At 37.6% G+C, this 18,251-nt stretch overlaps 1 protein-coding gene across 1 annotated transcript; it reads left to right on the plus strand.

Annotated features, from left to right (window-relative positions):
* Positions 1 to 5,891: 5,891 nt before the first annotated feature.
* Positions 5,892 to 6,755, plus strand: ccl25b (chemokine (C-C motif) ligand 25b). Its single transcript, XM_053635582.1, has 3 exons — positions 5,892 to 5,970; positions 6,251 to 6,368; positions 6,571 to 6,755. Exons 1-3 carry the CDS (start codon positions 5,907 to 5,909, stop codon positions 6,647 to 6,649), a joined length of 261 nt encoding a protein of 86 aa, XP_053491557.1. The 5' UTR covers positions 5,892 to 5,906; the 3' UTR covers positions 6,650 to 6,755.
* The last annotated feature ends 11,496 nt before the right edge of the window (positions 6,756 to 18,251 follow it).

Here is an 18,251-nt window from a genome sequence, read left to right on the forward strand (position 1 = left end):
TGATATTAAATTTCTCAGCAGATACGATAACCGATTATTCGGAGTGATATCGGCCGATAACCGATACCGATAGTTCTGCCATTTATGCCTCCTTTTAAATGAATAATAATTAATTCACAATTCTGAAGGAAATGCAAATAAAAACTTTCTTCTCTCCATTTCAACAAGTTGTTTCACAGTAACTGGTCTCATAAACACAAAACACTTTACTCTAATTAACATTAACACATGAACTCAATTCTGAAGATTAAAGTAAGATTTCTTAACTTATTGAATGTTATTAATTCATATTAACATTGACTGAATACTGAAAAACCTCCTGTTAGACTCACATTCACTCTCCACAAACACAAGCATTTCTACTTCATCATTAAATATCAAAGTGGTCATATATAATATCAACTTTTTATATATATTAACATTAACTGGATATGAAATACACTACTCTTCAAATATATTTTTCTGTGCAATATATACTTTTTTTGTCAATTCATCCTCATTTAAATATTTCAACAGTGTACTGGTGCTTTAATTCAGCGCGAGCAGTGGTAATAAAAAAATTTTTTGACTTGACCCGAAACTCCCGCTTCACTGCTGCAGCGTCCGGTGTAAAATTTTAGCAGTGCAGAGTCAACCATTAGCTTACTCTCAGCGAACACGCGAAGGTGAAGTGCTGTTGTGTATGGCATCAAACAGTTGCTTGACAATAGCAGCAAATGACAGCAGTCCTGAGAGGAAACACTGCTTTGTGTCACATGGTCATTCAAATGTGTAAATGTTGGCAGAAGGTACATTCGTGGCATCTGATATTTAATTTTATTCCATGGACAGTCAAAAGAATGTAGGAAGAAATGTCAAATGTGGACAGAATGAAATCACTTTTATTGATATATATTTATGTGATGCTAATAATGTGTCTTTTTCAGTGTATTAAAGTCTGCATTCATAGTAACACTGTTTTGAACATGAAGAATAGATCATATTGCTTTAGATCATATATCCCCCCACCCCCCACCCCCCCCCCCCACACACAAAATTTCAATGGGATTCAAATCCAGGCTTTTTCTAGACCATTCCATAACCCTCAGTTTCTTCTTTTTGAGCCATTCCTTGGTGGATTTGCTGGTGTGCTTAGCATCATTATCCCGTTGAAAGGTTCACTTTTGGTTCAGCTTCAACTTTTGGCCTCACATTATCTTCAAGCACTCTTTGATATGATGCAGAATTCATAGTTGAATCAATGAATGCAAGCTGTCCAGTCCCTGAGGCTGTGAAGCAACCCCAAACCATAACATTTCCACCACTGTGCTTTTGGTATGAGCTGCTTCTCCTGAAACGCTGTTTTTGGTCTGTGCCAAACGTGTCTGTTGTTACTGTGGTCAAACAGCTCTATCTATGATTCATCTGTCCAGAGCACATTATTCCAAAAGGTATGTCTTTGCTTATACAGTGGGGGAAATAAGTATTGAACACGTCAACATTTTTTTCAGTAAATATATTTCCAATGAGGCTATTCACATGAAATTTTCAACAGACATCAGTATTAACTCAAGAAATCCACAAATATATAGAATTCACAACTTTAAAGTCCATAAATAAAGTTATGTGTAATAAAGTAGAATGACACCGGAAAAACGTATTGAACACACTAAGAAAAAGCAGTTCTCCAAGGCAAGGTAAGACAAGGAACCAGCTGAAATCCGTAAGTAATTATACCTCCTATCTGTGCAAATTAATATCAGCTGGGTTAGTAAATTGATGGTCTATAAAAAGGCTTTTCATTACCAAGGTGTCACACAAGAAACATCTCATGATGGGTAAAAGCAAAGAGCTCTCCTAAGACCTTCACAACCTTATTGTTGTGAAACATATTGATGGAATCGGATACAGACGCATGTCAAAACTTCTTAATCTTCCAGTAAGCACCATTGGGGCCATTATCTGCAAGTGGAAGCAACATCACTCCGTCATCATCCGACCACACACAGGAGCTTCTCACAAGATTTCTGACCAGGCAGTCAGAAGAATAGTCAGAAGAGTAGCCCAAGAGCCAAGGACCACTCGGAAAGATACTTAATACTTCTCCACTAAGTATTAAATAAATTTCAGCTAGCATGTTCAATAAGTTTTTCTTGTATCATTCCTCTTTTTACACATAACTTAATTTATGGACTTTAATGTTTTGATTTCTTTATATGTGTGGATTTCTTGAGTTAATACTAAAGTCTTGTGAAAATTTCATGTGAATAGTGTCATTGAAAAAAATGTTGACGCGTCCAATAGTTATTTCCCCCACTGTATGCTCATTTGCAGACTGTAGTCTTGCAAAGGATTTATCCTGGCACACCTCCTATAAATTTGTGCAATCTGTTTCTGATTGTAGAAGCATCCACTTTGACACCAACAGTTGCAAGACTTACTCACAGATCCTGAGATGAAATTTTGCGGTTCTTGGAAACTTCTTTTTGCATCAGACGGTCTGCTCTTGGGCTGAATTTGCAGGAACGGACAGTTCTGGATGAATTGACAGTCATTTAAAATCTGCTCCACTTGTAGATTTTGTTCCTTACAGTGGAATGATGTATTTTAAATAATTTGGGGATCCTTTTAAATCCCTTGCCAGACATCCACAACCTTTTTTCTGAAGGCCTTACAGAACTCTTTAGATCTTGGCATGATGACACCACACACCTCAATAGCAAAGGGAACACCAGACACTAGATATGAGCGGAGAATAAATAAGACCGGTTCCACCTGCACTCCCTAAGCAAGTTCTAATCACTGGCTTGAACACCTGAATTTAATTTTATGGATTTGAATGTGTGATAAATGTAGGGGTGTCCTTACTTTTTCCATGTGACTGATTGGTTTTTCGTTCATTTAAATTGTGAAAATTACTACAAAATGTCAATTTTATGTGTCATTTGATAAAGTGTATTGCCTTCATTAATAGGCACTGTTTCAAAGAGGACCAAATGTTTGCTTGCCCAAATATGTCAAAAAAAGCCAACAATTTCCATAGGGTCATATATATATGATGGCCACTGAGGAACACTGAACTCATTATTATGTTCATGATAGAAGATGGTGAATTGTGGGCATGAAATGATGCACATGGTCAGCAACAATACTCAGCAATAGTCTGTGGTATTCAAGTGATGATTGATGGGTATTAACAGGCCCAAAGTGTGCCAAGAAAACATTCCCCACACCAATACACCACCTCCATCAGCCTGGACTGTTGACACATTGACACAAGGCAAGGTCAAAGAGTTATAAAAAGTGTTTGCAAGTGATCAAATGCTAGCAGTCGTTTTGCATACATGTATGCAAGATTAGGATCTAGTAATTACATAGTACTTCACCAGTAGGAAATGCAAATTTCTAACTGACATTTGGAAGCAAAGATTGAAAACCTTAAAAAAAAATGGTCATGGTCATTTCATATTCTTGCCTTCTCTTGAATTAATAATATCTAGTCTATTAACAATTAATAATATCTAATGTATCTAGTAATATTATTTATGTTTGACCTCATCAGTGAAGATACTGTACTAAAATCTGGTGTATTATTATTATTATTATTATTATTATTATTATTATTATTATTGACGCCTTTGCAACTTAGCAACATTATATCTATCTGAAACTTACCAAGTAATTTCCTTATAAAACGGCACAAACTGTACCAGAGACTACTATTTTTTTTGTGTGTGTGTCACACCAAAAATTGATTTAATTTACTACTGTTTACTGCTCTTTACGGTATTTTCTTTTTAATGTAGAAACATTTAATTGCATTATTTTGAAGGCATCTTTGCTCTACAGCAAAACTTTAAAACATTTGCACAGTTATGTATATATATATATATATATATATATATAGAGAGAGAGAGAGAGAGAGAGAGAGAGAGAGAGAGAGATGCTGTAATGAATGACTTACATAATAAGTCTTAAAACAGGGACATGTGAAGAAGTTTCAACAAATGCGATGAAGCAGTCTGAATGAACTGCATGTGTATTTTGCCCCCATGCACAGTAAGGATAATTACTTCTTCCTGTGAAAAGAAAAGAAAAAATTCCACACTGTTTGCTGTGTCTTGTTATAGCCTTATGAAAGCTCTTAAGTTTTCAGTTAAATGCTGTTAAGTTTTATTTGGGACCAGGTTGTATGAAAACATTTGTATGTCAACAAACACCACAGATTTGTTGTATATATGAAAACTACAGGAAACTAATTTCAATGTAAATGTGAAACATTGCAGTAAATGTGAACGCTGAAAAGAATCATGATTTCCAAGTAAGATGTTTTTTTCTTCTTCTTCCAAAGATTCATGGGAAACTTGCTTTTGAAATCATTTTACGGTAAATAGGATCATGAACTTGCGGAACAAAATCTGGCAGCCGTCACTAAATATGCAACATTGATTATTTTAGGTTAAGTTGTTTTAGGCTGCTTGTTGGATGTTTCAGCAGGATAACGATCCAAGAATGTTCTCAAGAGATACCCAAAACTGAGTCCTTGAACCCAGACCAAGGTCCTCCCCCCATCCAACTTACGGAAAACCCAAATCCCACTGAAAATGTGTGAGATCCACAGAGGATGAGAATGTGGAGATATTCTGAATATCAAGACATCATAATATCTGCAGATAATCCTAATAAAGAATAGAAGTGATATATATTCACTCATGAAATCACTCATGATTCATGAAATATTATACTATGAGTCAGGACATTAGTGAGGCTTATAAGTGAGGACAACCATGTGTCCAGGAAATTGATCTTTTTTCCCTCCAAGTTTGCAATCAAATCAAAAAGTTTGGAATTGATTAACAAAATGTCCTCACACCTCTATCCCTCAAATGTATTTGTACTTATTTTATCAATAGTAATAAATCTGTACTTTAGGCAGTGTGGAATTTTGTTTATTCCTTGGTTGGGTTATAGAAAAAAAAGGGGGTGTCAAAATATTTAGCAATAAAATAAACAGTTCTGGTTCACAGGTAGATGCTATCTTCAAGGTGATATACTGGAAGGATATTTATGTAATGCAATGCTAAGTGTCATTAAGTCCTGAAATATATTCACAAAGACAAAATATATTAAAAATGTGCATCATAAAATCTGGAAAGATTTTTTAAACTTGTATTTTGTTTCACTAGACATCTAAAAACGTGCACTACAGAACACCTAAGGCTCAAGTTACTTTTGTTTTCGACAGTGTTTTCAAAAAAGAGCACATGAACATGTTTCAAGCTGTGTATGTACAGAGTTCATGCAAATCATTGCACAATCTCACTTCTCAGGTTTTTGTTTTTATTGGCTTTTATGTGTTCCAGATGTGCATGATCAAGAGTTGGGGGACAATATGCAAGCAATCCCATATTGCACAGCATTGACTTGGTTAGTTTATCAGAATAAGTCTTTAAAAGTTTATGAACAATCCTTCTTTCCTATTGAAACAGAAACCAGTGAACTCTTGGAAGGCTATTTCTTGAAGTAGCCATGAAGATGACTGTTTAAGGATTGTACTGTTGTAATGTTGTTATAGTTTTGTTCTACCAACCAGAAAAAAAAAAAGAAGAAGAAGAATCTGGTTTCAAGTTAATGTCTTCTTCATCATTGGTAGGATCCTTTGTGAAATGAGAGGAAGAGGCGTGTTCGTGTAATTGCTGGAAGCCATAAATGGCAGAAGCTCCCCCAAAGGGTGCATACGAGCAGTGGACTTTCAGCGATTGAGCAACATTCTCTATTCTTCAGACTGCCAAGGTATGTGTTTTAACCCCACACCGATTTGATCCCAGCTCAGGAATTGATTACATACAGAAGTATTAGATTCATTTAATGCTAGAGCTCAAAGCGAATGTTTTATTCTGTCTCAGGTCAAATCAGATTGAGCAGCAATGAAGTTTTATGTCCTCTGTTTTCTCCTGCTTCTGGCATGCATGTACCCAAGTTTGGCACAAGGTCGGTAACCACTTTTCTGCATCTGCACCATCCTTTTGTAATGACTGACATGTGTTTCGGGGTTTAATTGCACCATTCCAAAAGCCATGAAAACGCAGATGATTTATAGTATTATACTTTTTTTTTTCTTTTAAACTAAATTTGTTATTCGGAATAAATTTTCAATGCCTCATGTACATTCAGCTGAAAATATTGAAGATATTATGAAATGCTATGAATATTATGCAGCTCATATTTGATCCATTTTATGAAGATTAATATTATCTCCATTTTGTAACAGGTTCTTATGAAAATTGTTGCTTAAGGTATGGTAATGAGCCTAACAGAAAAGTCAAACGCAAAGTTGTGAGATTTAGGATTCAGGAGACTGATGGAGGATGCAACATCCCTGCTGTTGTGTAAGTCCTGGTTATTTTCCAATCTGACTCGGAGAGATTAATAAACTTCTCAACATCTAGACTAGATCTCCAAATGGAGAGTGAGAGTATATTCTCTTTATTTTAATAACAGTCAACATGTTATTCCATGATATTTTAGTGAAACTGTTATGTTATTGATATATTCATTGATCAATATTTTCTTCTCTATGTTTCCAAAAAGATTCACTTTTCGAAAGAAATCACTCTGTGCTGACCCCAAAAAAGCCTGGGTGCAAGAACTGATGAAAAGACTAAAATGATTTGTTTTAATTGAAAGTGCTCTGGAAGCCAAGGTGGGAAACAATTTATTGAAATCATTCCAACTGTTTTCATCTATTTGTGTGCTGATTATGATTTTTTTTTTTTTTAAAGAAGCAGTTAATAAAAACGTTTGAGCTGAGTGTTAGCAGCTCGTAACCTTAATAACCTAAATGTATTACTCTTTCTAAGAAATTATGTTTAAAGTTTTTTTTAATCACAGATCATTTTAAGTGCAAAGATTTTTATTTAAGCTTCACAATGAATGTTTTATGTATTTGACTGTATTCTTCTGCAGTTCAGTGTTTGCAAATGAATGCATTGTAAATATTAGACGTACTTGCTCTATTTTCTGTGTTTCCTGTATACGCTGTGCTGTTACACTTTTAATCAAGTGCCCAGTCCTTTCTGGTTTCAAGGCATCGATTGAACCTATTAGGTTTTGTTTGTTTTGTTTCATGATATATTTTTTCATTTTTTATATTTTATATCAATGTAATTTTGTTCATAGACATTCCATTACAATACATCACGTTGCATTAAATGTGAATATGTGTGTGGGGGGGGGGGCATTTATGTATTGTTCTTCATAATAAAACACTGAAAATATTTCCTTAAAATTTGTCTGGGATATTAATGATTATTTTTTCAGTGATAAGATCACATTTATTTTGTGGTGTTTAAAAAGCACTACAGAAAAAGAGCACACCAGTGCATCATTAACCCTCTTACCCTTTAGTTCCCACAGTATTATGTCCCACAACCCTATATTCCCCATAGAAACAGCACGCCAACCCTGAGTTCCCAGGCCAAAATTGGCCCCAAAATCAACATTTTAATTTTAACATTTTTAGGCCTTGAGACAACTTATAATAATGTGTGTAATAATACTTTGAAAATGAAGCAGTTCAGTGTTTTTACTCCACTTAGAGCACAATTCTTAACTAGAGAAATGACGAAAAATGCTCGCTAAAATCCTTATACTCCTTTAGAAGTACCATACGAGCATCAGCATGGACAATGCCTTTGAATAAATTCAAGTAAATAATAAATAAATAAATAAATGCATTTTAGCGCCAAAAGTCAAGTTTATGGTGATAATCAATCCATCTCCAGAATTCATAAAACTGAGCACAAAATGAATATCCAAAATAAAGAATGATCTGGGCTAGGTTCCCCAAAAGCACTGCAAGGTTCATTTGAACAGGGAGAGAGAACGTTCAATGTGATGCTCACTCCACCATTTAATGATGCTCTTTGTTCAGGATTGCTCTGTGAAACGCGGTCGTTTATAGTTGTATTTTTTTACATAGACATTACAGCCATTTTTAACTAGTCCTCCATTTTCACAGGTCCAAAAGTAATTGGACAAACTCACATACTGTAATTATAAATATCTATTCCTCCAACCATCCATCCATCCATCCATCAGTCCATCGCAGGGCACAATCACATACACCCATTCATACTCTACGGACACTTTTTTGGACATGCCAATCTCTTTGGGTTCAGGGAGGAAACCGGAGTACCTGGAGGAAACCCCCGAAGCACTTGGAGAACATGCAAACTCCGCACACACAGTGCCAGTGTGAGGCAAACAGGCCTAGCACTAAGCCACCTTTAATTATAAGTATAAGGATTATTTTTAATACTTGAATGCAAATCCTTTGCAATCAATGACTGCCTGAAATCTGGAACCCATGGACATCATCAAATGCTGAGTTTCCTCTCTTGAGATGCTTTGCCAGGTCTTTACCACAGCTGCCTTCAGTTGCTGCTTGTTTGTGGGTCTTTCTGCCTTTGCATGTGAAAGTGAAAGCATGCTCAACTGGGTTGAAGTCAGGTCACTGACTCGGCCATTTAAGAACATTCTGTATCTTTGACTTAATGGTTGCTTTCACAGTATGTTTTGAGTCATTATCTATTTGTACTGTGAAGCACCCGTCTTCAGAGAACAGAATGTTGTGAAAAATTGTCTTTATTGTTTAAACTTTTGATCTTTTGTTCAAACAATTCCCAAAAATACTCTGCGCTCATGGATATCAAACAATTGCAAACACAACACAGGTATATTAAAAAAAAATCTTTGCCTTTGCCAGAATGATGTGTTAAAATATCAAAAGGTTAAACATTAAAGACAATTTTTGACAGCATTCTTTGCACATATTTACCAAGGGTGCTAATATTAATGAAGGGCACTGTATCGCTAAACACTTCAGAATTCATCCTGCTACGTCTATCAGCAGTCACATCATCAATAAACACAAGTGACCCAGTTCCACTGACAACCATACATGCCCATTCCTCCACCATGTTTGACAGATGATGTGTATGCTTTGGATCATGAGCCCTTCCTTTCCTTCTTAATACTCTTCTCTTCCCATCATTCTGGTACAAGTTAATCCCGGTTTCATATGTCCAAAGAATCTTTCTACAGAACTGGACAGACTTTTTAGATGCTTTCAAGCAAAGTCTAATCTGGCCTTTCTGTTCTTGAGTGTAACTAGTGGTTTGCATCTTTAGGTAAACTCTTTGTATTTACATTCATGAAGGCATCTCTTAATTGTAGACTTTGACAATGATATGTCTACTTCCTCGAGAGTGTTCTTGACTTGTCCACTTTGATAATTTTCAGTAGTCTTCCAGGCCTTTTGGTGTTGCTGAACTCACCGGTGCATTCCTTCTTTTTAAGAATGTACCAAATTGTTGATTTGACAACTCCTAAAGTTTCTGCTATCTCTCTGATAGGTCTGTTTTGTTTTTCCAGCCTAATGATGGCAAACTTCACTTGCATTGACACCTCATTGGACCGCATATTGAGAGTTCCCCTGAACAGCTACCAAATGCAAATTCAACACATGGAATCAACTCCAGACCTTTTATCTCCTTAGTTTGTCATGAAATAATGAGGAAACAGGCCACACCTGTTCATGAAACTGCTTATCAATCAAGTGTCCAATTACTTTTGAGCCTGTGGAAAATTGATGGGGGGTGGGGGGTGGGGGGCCTGATGGCTGTAATTCTTAAATGGTTAATGCAATATTTTTTGTTAAACCCCTTGAATTAAGACTGGAAGTCTACGCTTCCATCACATCACAAACGATTGGGTGATACAGATAAACCAGATCAAAAACAAAGGTAACGCAAAAGGCTTAAGCTGGATTAGGATCCAGATGGATCCTGAGTGGTAGTTCCTGGATTGGCAGTGTACCAGTGCTGTGAAAAAGTATTTGCCCTCATTCTGATTTCTTCTGTTGAACACACTATGCCAAAGTTGAAAGAAATTCCAGAAATGATGAGGAAGAAGGTGATTGAAATACATCAGTCTGGGAAGGGTTACAAAGCTATTTCAAAGGCTCTGGGACTCCAGAGAACCACAGTGAGAGTCATTATCTCCAAATTGAAAAACTTGGCACAGTAGTGAACCTTCCCGACCTTCCAAAATTCCTCCAAGAGCACAGCAACGACTCATCCAGCAAGTCACAAAAGAGCTAAGGACAACATCAAAGAACCTACAGGCCACTATTGCACCAATAAAGGTCACTGTTCATGACTCCACTATCAGAAAGACACTGGGCAAAAATGGCATTCATAGAAGAGTGGTGAGGAGAAAGCTCCTGCTAACCCAGAAGAACATTAAGGCTCGTCTGAATTTTGCCAAAACACATCTTGATGATCCTCAAACCTTTTGGAAGAATGTTCTGTGGATTGATGAGTCGAAAGTGGAACTGTTTGGAACACAGGGGTGTCCTTACATCTGGCGTAAACCAAACACAGAATTCCACAAAAAGAACATCATACCTACAGTCAAGCATGGTGGTGGAAGTGTGATGATGTGGGGATGCTTTGCTGCATCAGGACCTGGGCAACTTGCAATAATTGAGGGAAACATAAATTCTGCTCTCTACCAGAAAATCGTAAAGGAGGATGCCCTGCCATAAGTCCATAAATTGAAACTCAAGCACAACTGGATTATGCAGCAAAACAATAATCCAAAGCATAGGAGTAAATCCTAATCCTAGAAGTAAGTGAAAGACTGATCTCCAGTTATCTGAAGAGTTTGGTTGCAGTTATTGCTGCTAAAGGTGACACAAGCGGATTTTAAGTTTAAGAGAGCAAATAGTTTTCCACAGTGGTGATAGGTGCTGGTTTTTTTTTTTTGCTTCCAAAAAAATAATTAATTAAATAAATAAAAACTGTACTGTGTGTTTACTCAGCTTGCCTTTGTTTTATGATTATTTCGTTTGAAGATCTAAAACTATTTAGAGTGAGATACTCACAAAAACCGGAGGTGAGATATGAAAGATCTTATCTGACTACAACTCACTTTCATTCAACTGATGCTTGATCATGCTTTGAGTTCATGGGCTGCATTTTGGGGGGGGGGGGTTGTTTGTTTGTTTGTTTTTTCAAAAAGAGCTCCATTCATGCAAATTTTACAACAACTTGTTTTTATTGAAGTGGTGTTTAATAGTCCATTTTGAAACTCAAAACCATCAGGAACTTGTTCAATTGTGTAATTCTAATACAGTGATCTTTGGATTCTTCACACACCATCCTTGTCACTGTGAGGAAGAACAGCATTACCATGCATCCTCCTTTTGGTGATTTTTCTGTTGTTCCAGAGCATTGAAACTTTTTATTATGCCTTTAATTATGGCCATTGAAAGCTTTAACTATTTATATTTAAAAAAAATGTCAGTCATACTGTCATTTAAATTCTTAAAAGATCTTATTGGTGACTGAATTTGGAATGAGTGAGAAGTCAGTTAGGCCCAAACTGAAAGCTTAAAAAATGAAAAACATACTTTGAAGTGAAATGGGCCAAGGAATACTGAACATGAGATCACATTTCATCTGAACTTGTGAAAGCTGGACATTTTGGTGGATGACTTTTGCAAGGAGAAAATAAGAAAAAAATCTAAAGTCGCCTAAGGTAAGACTGCCTTCTTCAAAGCACAGAGGCTACTCAAATACTCATAATGGATGTGCAGTGTAGTAATGTTTGTTGGTTGCTGTATGTATGGGTTGCAGGGCAGTCAGGGATCCATGCATTGGTTCATGCAAGGTGAGGAGGAGAGCCCTGCTTACTATTCTGTCCCTGCTGATTTGAACAATCATTTTTGCCTATTCTCTTGATCAATTTGAATGATTCCTGAGTTGATTGTAAATTGTAATCATTTGTTGTAAAACCAAGAAATCCATTCTATTGTTGATTGTGCCTAGAAAGATGGTCAAACCTGAGAAGCCAAGTGGAACAACACATTGACAACATTGCAAGGAGGTTCCAGAAATACAAACCATCCATCCATTTTCTATACCGTTTATCCTACAGGGTCGCGAGGAACCTGGAGCCTACCCCAGGGCATGGGGGACAAGGCGGGGTACACCCTTGACCGGGTGCGAATTCATCGCAGGGCACAATCACATACATATTCACACACCCGTTCATACACTACGGACACTTTGGACATGCCAATCAGCCTACCATGCATGTCTTCGGACAGGGGCGGGGGCGGGGTTGGGGGGGGGGGGTCATAGGACCAGGCGTAGGAGAGGAAACCCCCGCAGCAGGGGAATTGTGCTGGATTTGTGTGTAATACGCTTAAGACACATTTAAATGTCTAATACATCATGTACATGAAAAAGTTGCACAATATGGAAGGTTGCACAATAAGAACATTCTTTTATGAGAACGTTATGGACAAACATTTTTCATAATAAAAAGTCACTAATCTAATGTGGATAAGTTCTGTCAATATGCCTGTTATAAATATGATTCAGCGTGACAAGATGTGATATGTTGTGTTTTTCACTAACAAAAGTACAGTGTAGTGTTGCCAAGTTCCTGCATTTGATTGGAACCTTAATTAGGAAATCTCAATACTTTGTTGTACTACTGTGTTAACTGTCAGCTAGTTCTTTATGCCTCATTAACTTCCCTCATCAATGGTATACAAATCAGACTCATCTGTTGTAATGTTCAATCTGTGATACATAACACTGGCATTGATTTCAAGCTGTTCTGCAAGTTAGTTCATGCTGTGACATCCTTATGGGGAGAGTACCCAAACCGGTTTATCTTTTCCTCAGTCATCAATCCTCTGCTTCATCAGCGTGGGATAAAGAAGCCTGTACTCCCTTGAGGGGATAGGATTACAAAAAAGATTTGGTTTTTTCTCTCTCTCTCTGAGCTTAACGCTACTCTAAATCTATCATCAAATCCAACAGGCTTTACGTGGAGGAATTTTAATATTTGGTACAAACAATGAATTTTTTTTTTTTCTTACACCTTATAAACTTAATGTTAGTTCTGATTTATTGTGATCGCATTTACTGTAAATGAAAGACTTGATATCCTGTGATAAATCATGTTAGGTGTGGATAATTGTGGTTAAGCAATATGTTCTGACTAATATCATTCAGATAAACCACTCTCACTTTTATGGGGGGAACCAATAAAATGTAGAGACATGTCTAGTCAGCTGAATGCCAACTATTTCAGCACAAGCACTGCATACACTTTAACTCTTGTGCTGAAATGTAGACCTGTGATTTTTAAAACAGTTAAAAAACCACTAGCATTCTGGGTTGTCTGAAATGATGTCATTAGGTCAATCATAGGCTGTTATGCAGTAGCAATAGTGTGGTTATCTTGTATATCATCATGGCTGTGATTTGGCACAGACATGAGCCCGCAGGACGAGAGGTGTAAGTAATCCAATACTGCAGACTGATCCTGACGAAGCCACACCCACTTTATAGCTTAAAGGTTCCAGAAAATTAGCGTCCCTTCTTCCTTTTCATCTTCAGATGATGAGCTTTCATATATATTAAACCAAAAGTTATGTTCCTGAAAATGATTGTTTGGCATGTCCGCTGATGATGCTGCTGCTAACACTGCCGTAGTAACGGTTTCGAACTAGAAAGTGGAATTTTACGTGGCGAACACAGACGAGCAGACTGATACACACAGTAAAACGTCTCGTGACCAATCAATTTAGTGGACTGGAACGAAGTGCCTTTCTAGAATGTTGTAGGCACCAACAAAACAGCAATAAAACCTTGTTTTTGTGAAAACTGCATTACTTAGTCATGAAAGTAAAAAGTATAAAACACTAATAATACAGCTTGTGTGAAGGTAACTTGAGGGAACATAAAAAAAAAATCTAAGGCTAGCAAAGACTTGCCAGTGTGTACTTTTGCTTCTTGCTACTCTCTCCAGAAAATGTTTCAGCAGATATTGACAGATGTGTGTGTGCTGTGTGCGTGTCTATGCATGTGAGTATTGCAAAAGCTTTGCCACTGGAATTCATAAAAGTAACAAGCAAAAACTCAAACACAGTAAAATATCAATGGACTTTTTTGAGAAGGGTCTGGCTGCAGACTTTCACTCTCCGGCTTGCACACTCACTCACCTGCATTTCCTCTGCAAATGACGTCACGTGCAATAGCCACCTGCAGTGACGTCACTTACAATCGACGCAAAGAAACATTTCCTCATTCTGTTCACGTTTTCTACACATTTTCTACAAAGACTGAGAGCGAAATCTATTTTTTTAAAGATTTTTGTTGTTGCAAGAGTTTATGTTTATTGCGCGATTATAATAAATTGTATACTTAAGCATTCAAGTTGGCTACACACTATTTATTTATAATAGCAAAAGTAATAATATATAGCCCATACCAAGGAGCGCTGAAAAAAATGGAATATGTGGTCGTATTACATTTCTCATCAAAACGTGATTTCATTGCTTACGCTAAACTTAATTTAAACAACTTTCTAATTAATTAGATTGAAATATGTAAAGTGAGAATGATCAATTCACATGGAATTAACATAAACCAATTACATTATGAAATCTTGCGGAGATGTTGGCACTGACAGGTACTATAGCTATACTGTTTAAATTAATATGATTAAAATGTGTGTGGTAGATTGGTGCGGTGGTAACGTCGCAGCTGTGGCATGTTGGCTCAGGTGAGAGTGCGGAGTTCACTTTTTTCATCACTGTAAAACCGGACAGTTCATTTAACTCAAAAAATTTGAGGAAACTAATTACCTCAAAATTTTTAAGTTGATAAATCAATTTCTTTAAGCCAAATTCACTTAAATATAACAAAAATTTAACTCAAACTTTGTCATTTAAAATTAATTTTTGTTATATTTAAGTGTAACAACACTTAATATAACAACAAATTTATAGTATCTCTAACAGTTTGATCTTTCTTTTTTTTTCTGAAAGAAAATATCCCAAAACAATTTGTAAAGAAAACTAAAATGCAATACAAAGATGCACATGGCCAGCTATGGGACGGTCTGATTCTGTGTGTCAGAAGATCAACATTCATCATATCCCTTACCTGTTCAAGGAACATTTGTATATCCTGTATCTGTCAAAAGACAAGGCTGAAAGGTTGTACAGCCTGAAGCCTGTCTCTGGAAATTAATAAGTTGTCCATGGACTCAGCAACATCTTGGTTCTCCATGACGTTGTCATAAACCAATAACAGCACTATAGCACCTTCACTGAACCCCATAGAGAATCTATGAGAGACACCGGACCCAACAATACAGACGAGCTGAAGGCCGCTATCAAAGCAACCTGGGCTTCCAGAACACCTCAGCAGTGCCACAGGCTGATTGCCTCCATGCCACGCTGCATTGACGCAGTAATTCATGCAAAAGAATTAAAGCCCTGACCAAGTATCAAGTGCATAAATTAACATACTTTTCAGAAGGTCGACATTTCTGTATTATAAATTCTTTACTCTAATATTTTGAGAAGCTGGATTTTGGATTTCCATGAGCTGTAAGTCATAATCATTGAGATTAAAAAGAAAAAAAAGGCTGGAAATATTTCACTTTATGTGTACTGAATATATGAAAGCTTCACTTTTTGAATTAAACTCAATGGGGTTCGTTCTTTGAGCCATTCAGAGGTGCTCTTGTACCTGCTCTATAACTTAATTGTGCTTGAGCAGCAGATCATGGACTGACGACCAGACGTTCTCCATCAGGATTTTCTGGCAGAGAGCAGAATTCATAGTTTCTCAGAAGCAGCAAAGCATTCCCACACCATCACACTAACACCAGTGTTACACTGTTTGTATGATGTTGTTATTGTGGAATGCTGTGTTAGCTTTAGGCCAGATGTACCGGAGCCAAGTCTTCCAAAAAAGTTCCACTTTTGACTCAGCAGTCCACAGACCATTATCCCAAAAGGCTTGGGAGTCATCAGGGTTGGTTTTTTTTGGCTAGATAGGCCTTTATGTTCCTCTTGGTTAGCAGGGATTTTCACCTTGAAACTCTCCCATGGATACAATTTTTGCCCAGTCTCTCTCTAATCATGGAATTATGAATGCTGACCTGATGAGGCTAATGAAGGAGGCCTCCGATTCCTTAGATGTTCATGTAGGTTTTGTACTCTTGGGAGGAATTTTGTTAGTCTGACCCATTTGTTTGTTTTCTCCATTTGTATATAATGGCTCTCAGTGTGTTTGAATAACTTTCTTTGTCATCACTGCTGGAATTTCTTTTGATCAGAGCATAGTGTGCTGCATGTTGAGACCTTTTAGCATACTTCACATTGTTGCAGGACCGGCACCACCTATAGGCAGAGTAGGCAATTGCCTAGGGTCTCGGGCGTGGAGGCGGTTCCTCCATAACTGTAACATCCCTATATGTTGTTCCACCAATCAAGACAGGCAGCAAAAGACTAGGCTCTTTGTCAATTAGATATAGATGAAATGCCACTCCCCTGTAGTGACACCAATTAATGTCACCGTTTCAAACTGGGTCCCACTCTCTGAATGTATGAAAACATATGGTACGATGAACAAAATGCAAAAATGCAACTTTTCTGCAGCTGACTGACTTTATGTCAGTGACTTATTATTGCGCAGAAACAACCACATCCTTTGGGGGTTGCTGAGCGAAAGGCTAAACAGGCACGCAAAGAAAGTTCAACTCGGGTATGTGAGTTATTATCGTCCATTTTGGAGTGATCGTAATGTATTCTAATAATAAACTGGGCCTTGTTCTGTCGATCAGCGTCATATCCGGATAGATCATTTGCCATTTTATTCTGAGTTCAAAAGAACGTGAGCGCCGTCCACACGTCGAGACTGTCAGACACTTTAAATTCACAATGACATTGCGTTGGGAGCCGACTAGCAAAATACTAAAGTTTGTATTCAAAGTCAAAGACCAAACACACTAGAGCATTAAAAAAAAGTGCCTCAACTGTCTGTATATCTTCTAAATTCCACTAAATGGTAAATGGTTTGCACTTATATAGCGCTTTTATCCAAAGCGCATTACACCGTGTCTCATTCACCCAGTCACACACACACGGTAGCAGAGCTGCCATACAAGACGCTAACTTGCTACCGAGAGCAACTTGGGGTTCAGTGTCTTGCCCAAGGACACTTCGGTATGTGGAGTCACGTGGGCCGGGAATCGAACCGCCAATCCTACGATTAGTGGACAATCCACTCTACCACCTGAGCCACAGCCATGAGCACTAAAATAAGCATACAATTTTATGAAGAAATTAACTATTCATTCTGCTTAGTAGTTTGTCTCTTTTACTTCCACTAGCAGTTGATTTGTGTATATACAGTGAGGGAAAAAAATATTTGATCCCCTGCTGATTTTGTATGTTTGCCCACTGACAAAGAAATGGTCATTCTATAATTTTAATGGTAGATTTATTTGAACAGTGAGAGACAGAATAACAACAAGAAAATCCAGAAAAACGCATGTCAAAAATGTTATAAATTGATTTGCATTTTAATGAGGGAAATAAGTATTTGACCCCCTCTCAATCAGAAAGATTTCTGGCTCCCAGGTGTCTTTTATACAGGTAACGAGCTGAGATTAGGAGCACACTCTTAAAGGGAGTGCTCCTAATCTCAGCTCGTTACCTGTATAAAAGACACCTGTCCACAGAAGCAATCAATCGATCAGATTCCAAACTCTCCACCATGGCCAAGACCAAAGAGCTCTCCAAGGATGTCAGGGACAAGATTGTAGGCCTACACAAGTCTGGAATGGGCTACAAGACCATTGCCAAGCAGCTTGGTGAGAAGGTGACAACAGTTGGTGCGATTATTCGCAAATGGAAGAAACACAAAAGAACTGTCAATCTCCCTCAGCCTGGGGCTCCATGCAAAATCTCACCTCGTGGAGTTGCAATGATCATGAGAACAGTGAGGAATCAGCCCAGAACTACACGGGAGGATCTTGTCAATGATCTCAAGGCAGCTGGGACCATAGTCACCAAGAAAACAATTGGTAACACACTACGCCGTGAAGGACTGAAATCCTGCAGCACCTGCAAGGTCCCCCTGCTCAAGAAAGCACATATACATGCCCGTCTGAAGTTTGCCAATGAACATCTGAATGATTCAGAGGACAACTGGGTGAAAGTGTTGTGGTCAGATGAGACCAAAATGGAGCTCTTTGGCATCAACTCAACTCGCCGTGTTTGGAGGAGGAGGAATGCTGCCTATGACCCCAAGAACACCATCCCCACCGTCAAACATGGAAGTGGAAACATTATGCTTTGGGGGTGTTTTTCTGCTAAGGGGACAGGACAA

Source organism: Ictalurus furcatus, chromosome 10 (assembly GCF_023375685.1).
Source record: "Ictalurus furcatus strain D&B chromosome 10, Billie_1.0, whole genome shotgun sequence".
Lineage (NCBI taxonomy): Eukaryota > Metazoa > Chordata > Actinopteri > Siluriformes > Ictaluridae > Ictalurus > Ictalurus furcatus.

Excerpts from the sequence above, each read along its gene's own strand:
- ccl25b (XM_053635582.1), top strand. The coding sequence starts at position 5,907 with ATGAAGTTTTATGTCCTCTGTTTTCTCCTGCTTCTGGCATGCATGTAC. Across the intron at positions 5,971-6,250 it reads GTACCCAAGTTTGGCACAAG|GTTCTTATGAAAATTGTTGC; the intron begins GTCGGTAACCAC and ends ATTTTGTAACAG. Across the intron at positions 6,369-6,570 it reads TGCAACATCCCTGCTGTTGT|ATTCACTTTTCGAAAGAAAT; the intron begins GTAAGTCCTGGT and ends GTTTCCAAAAAG.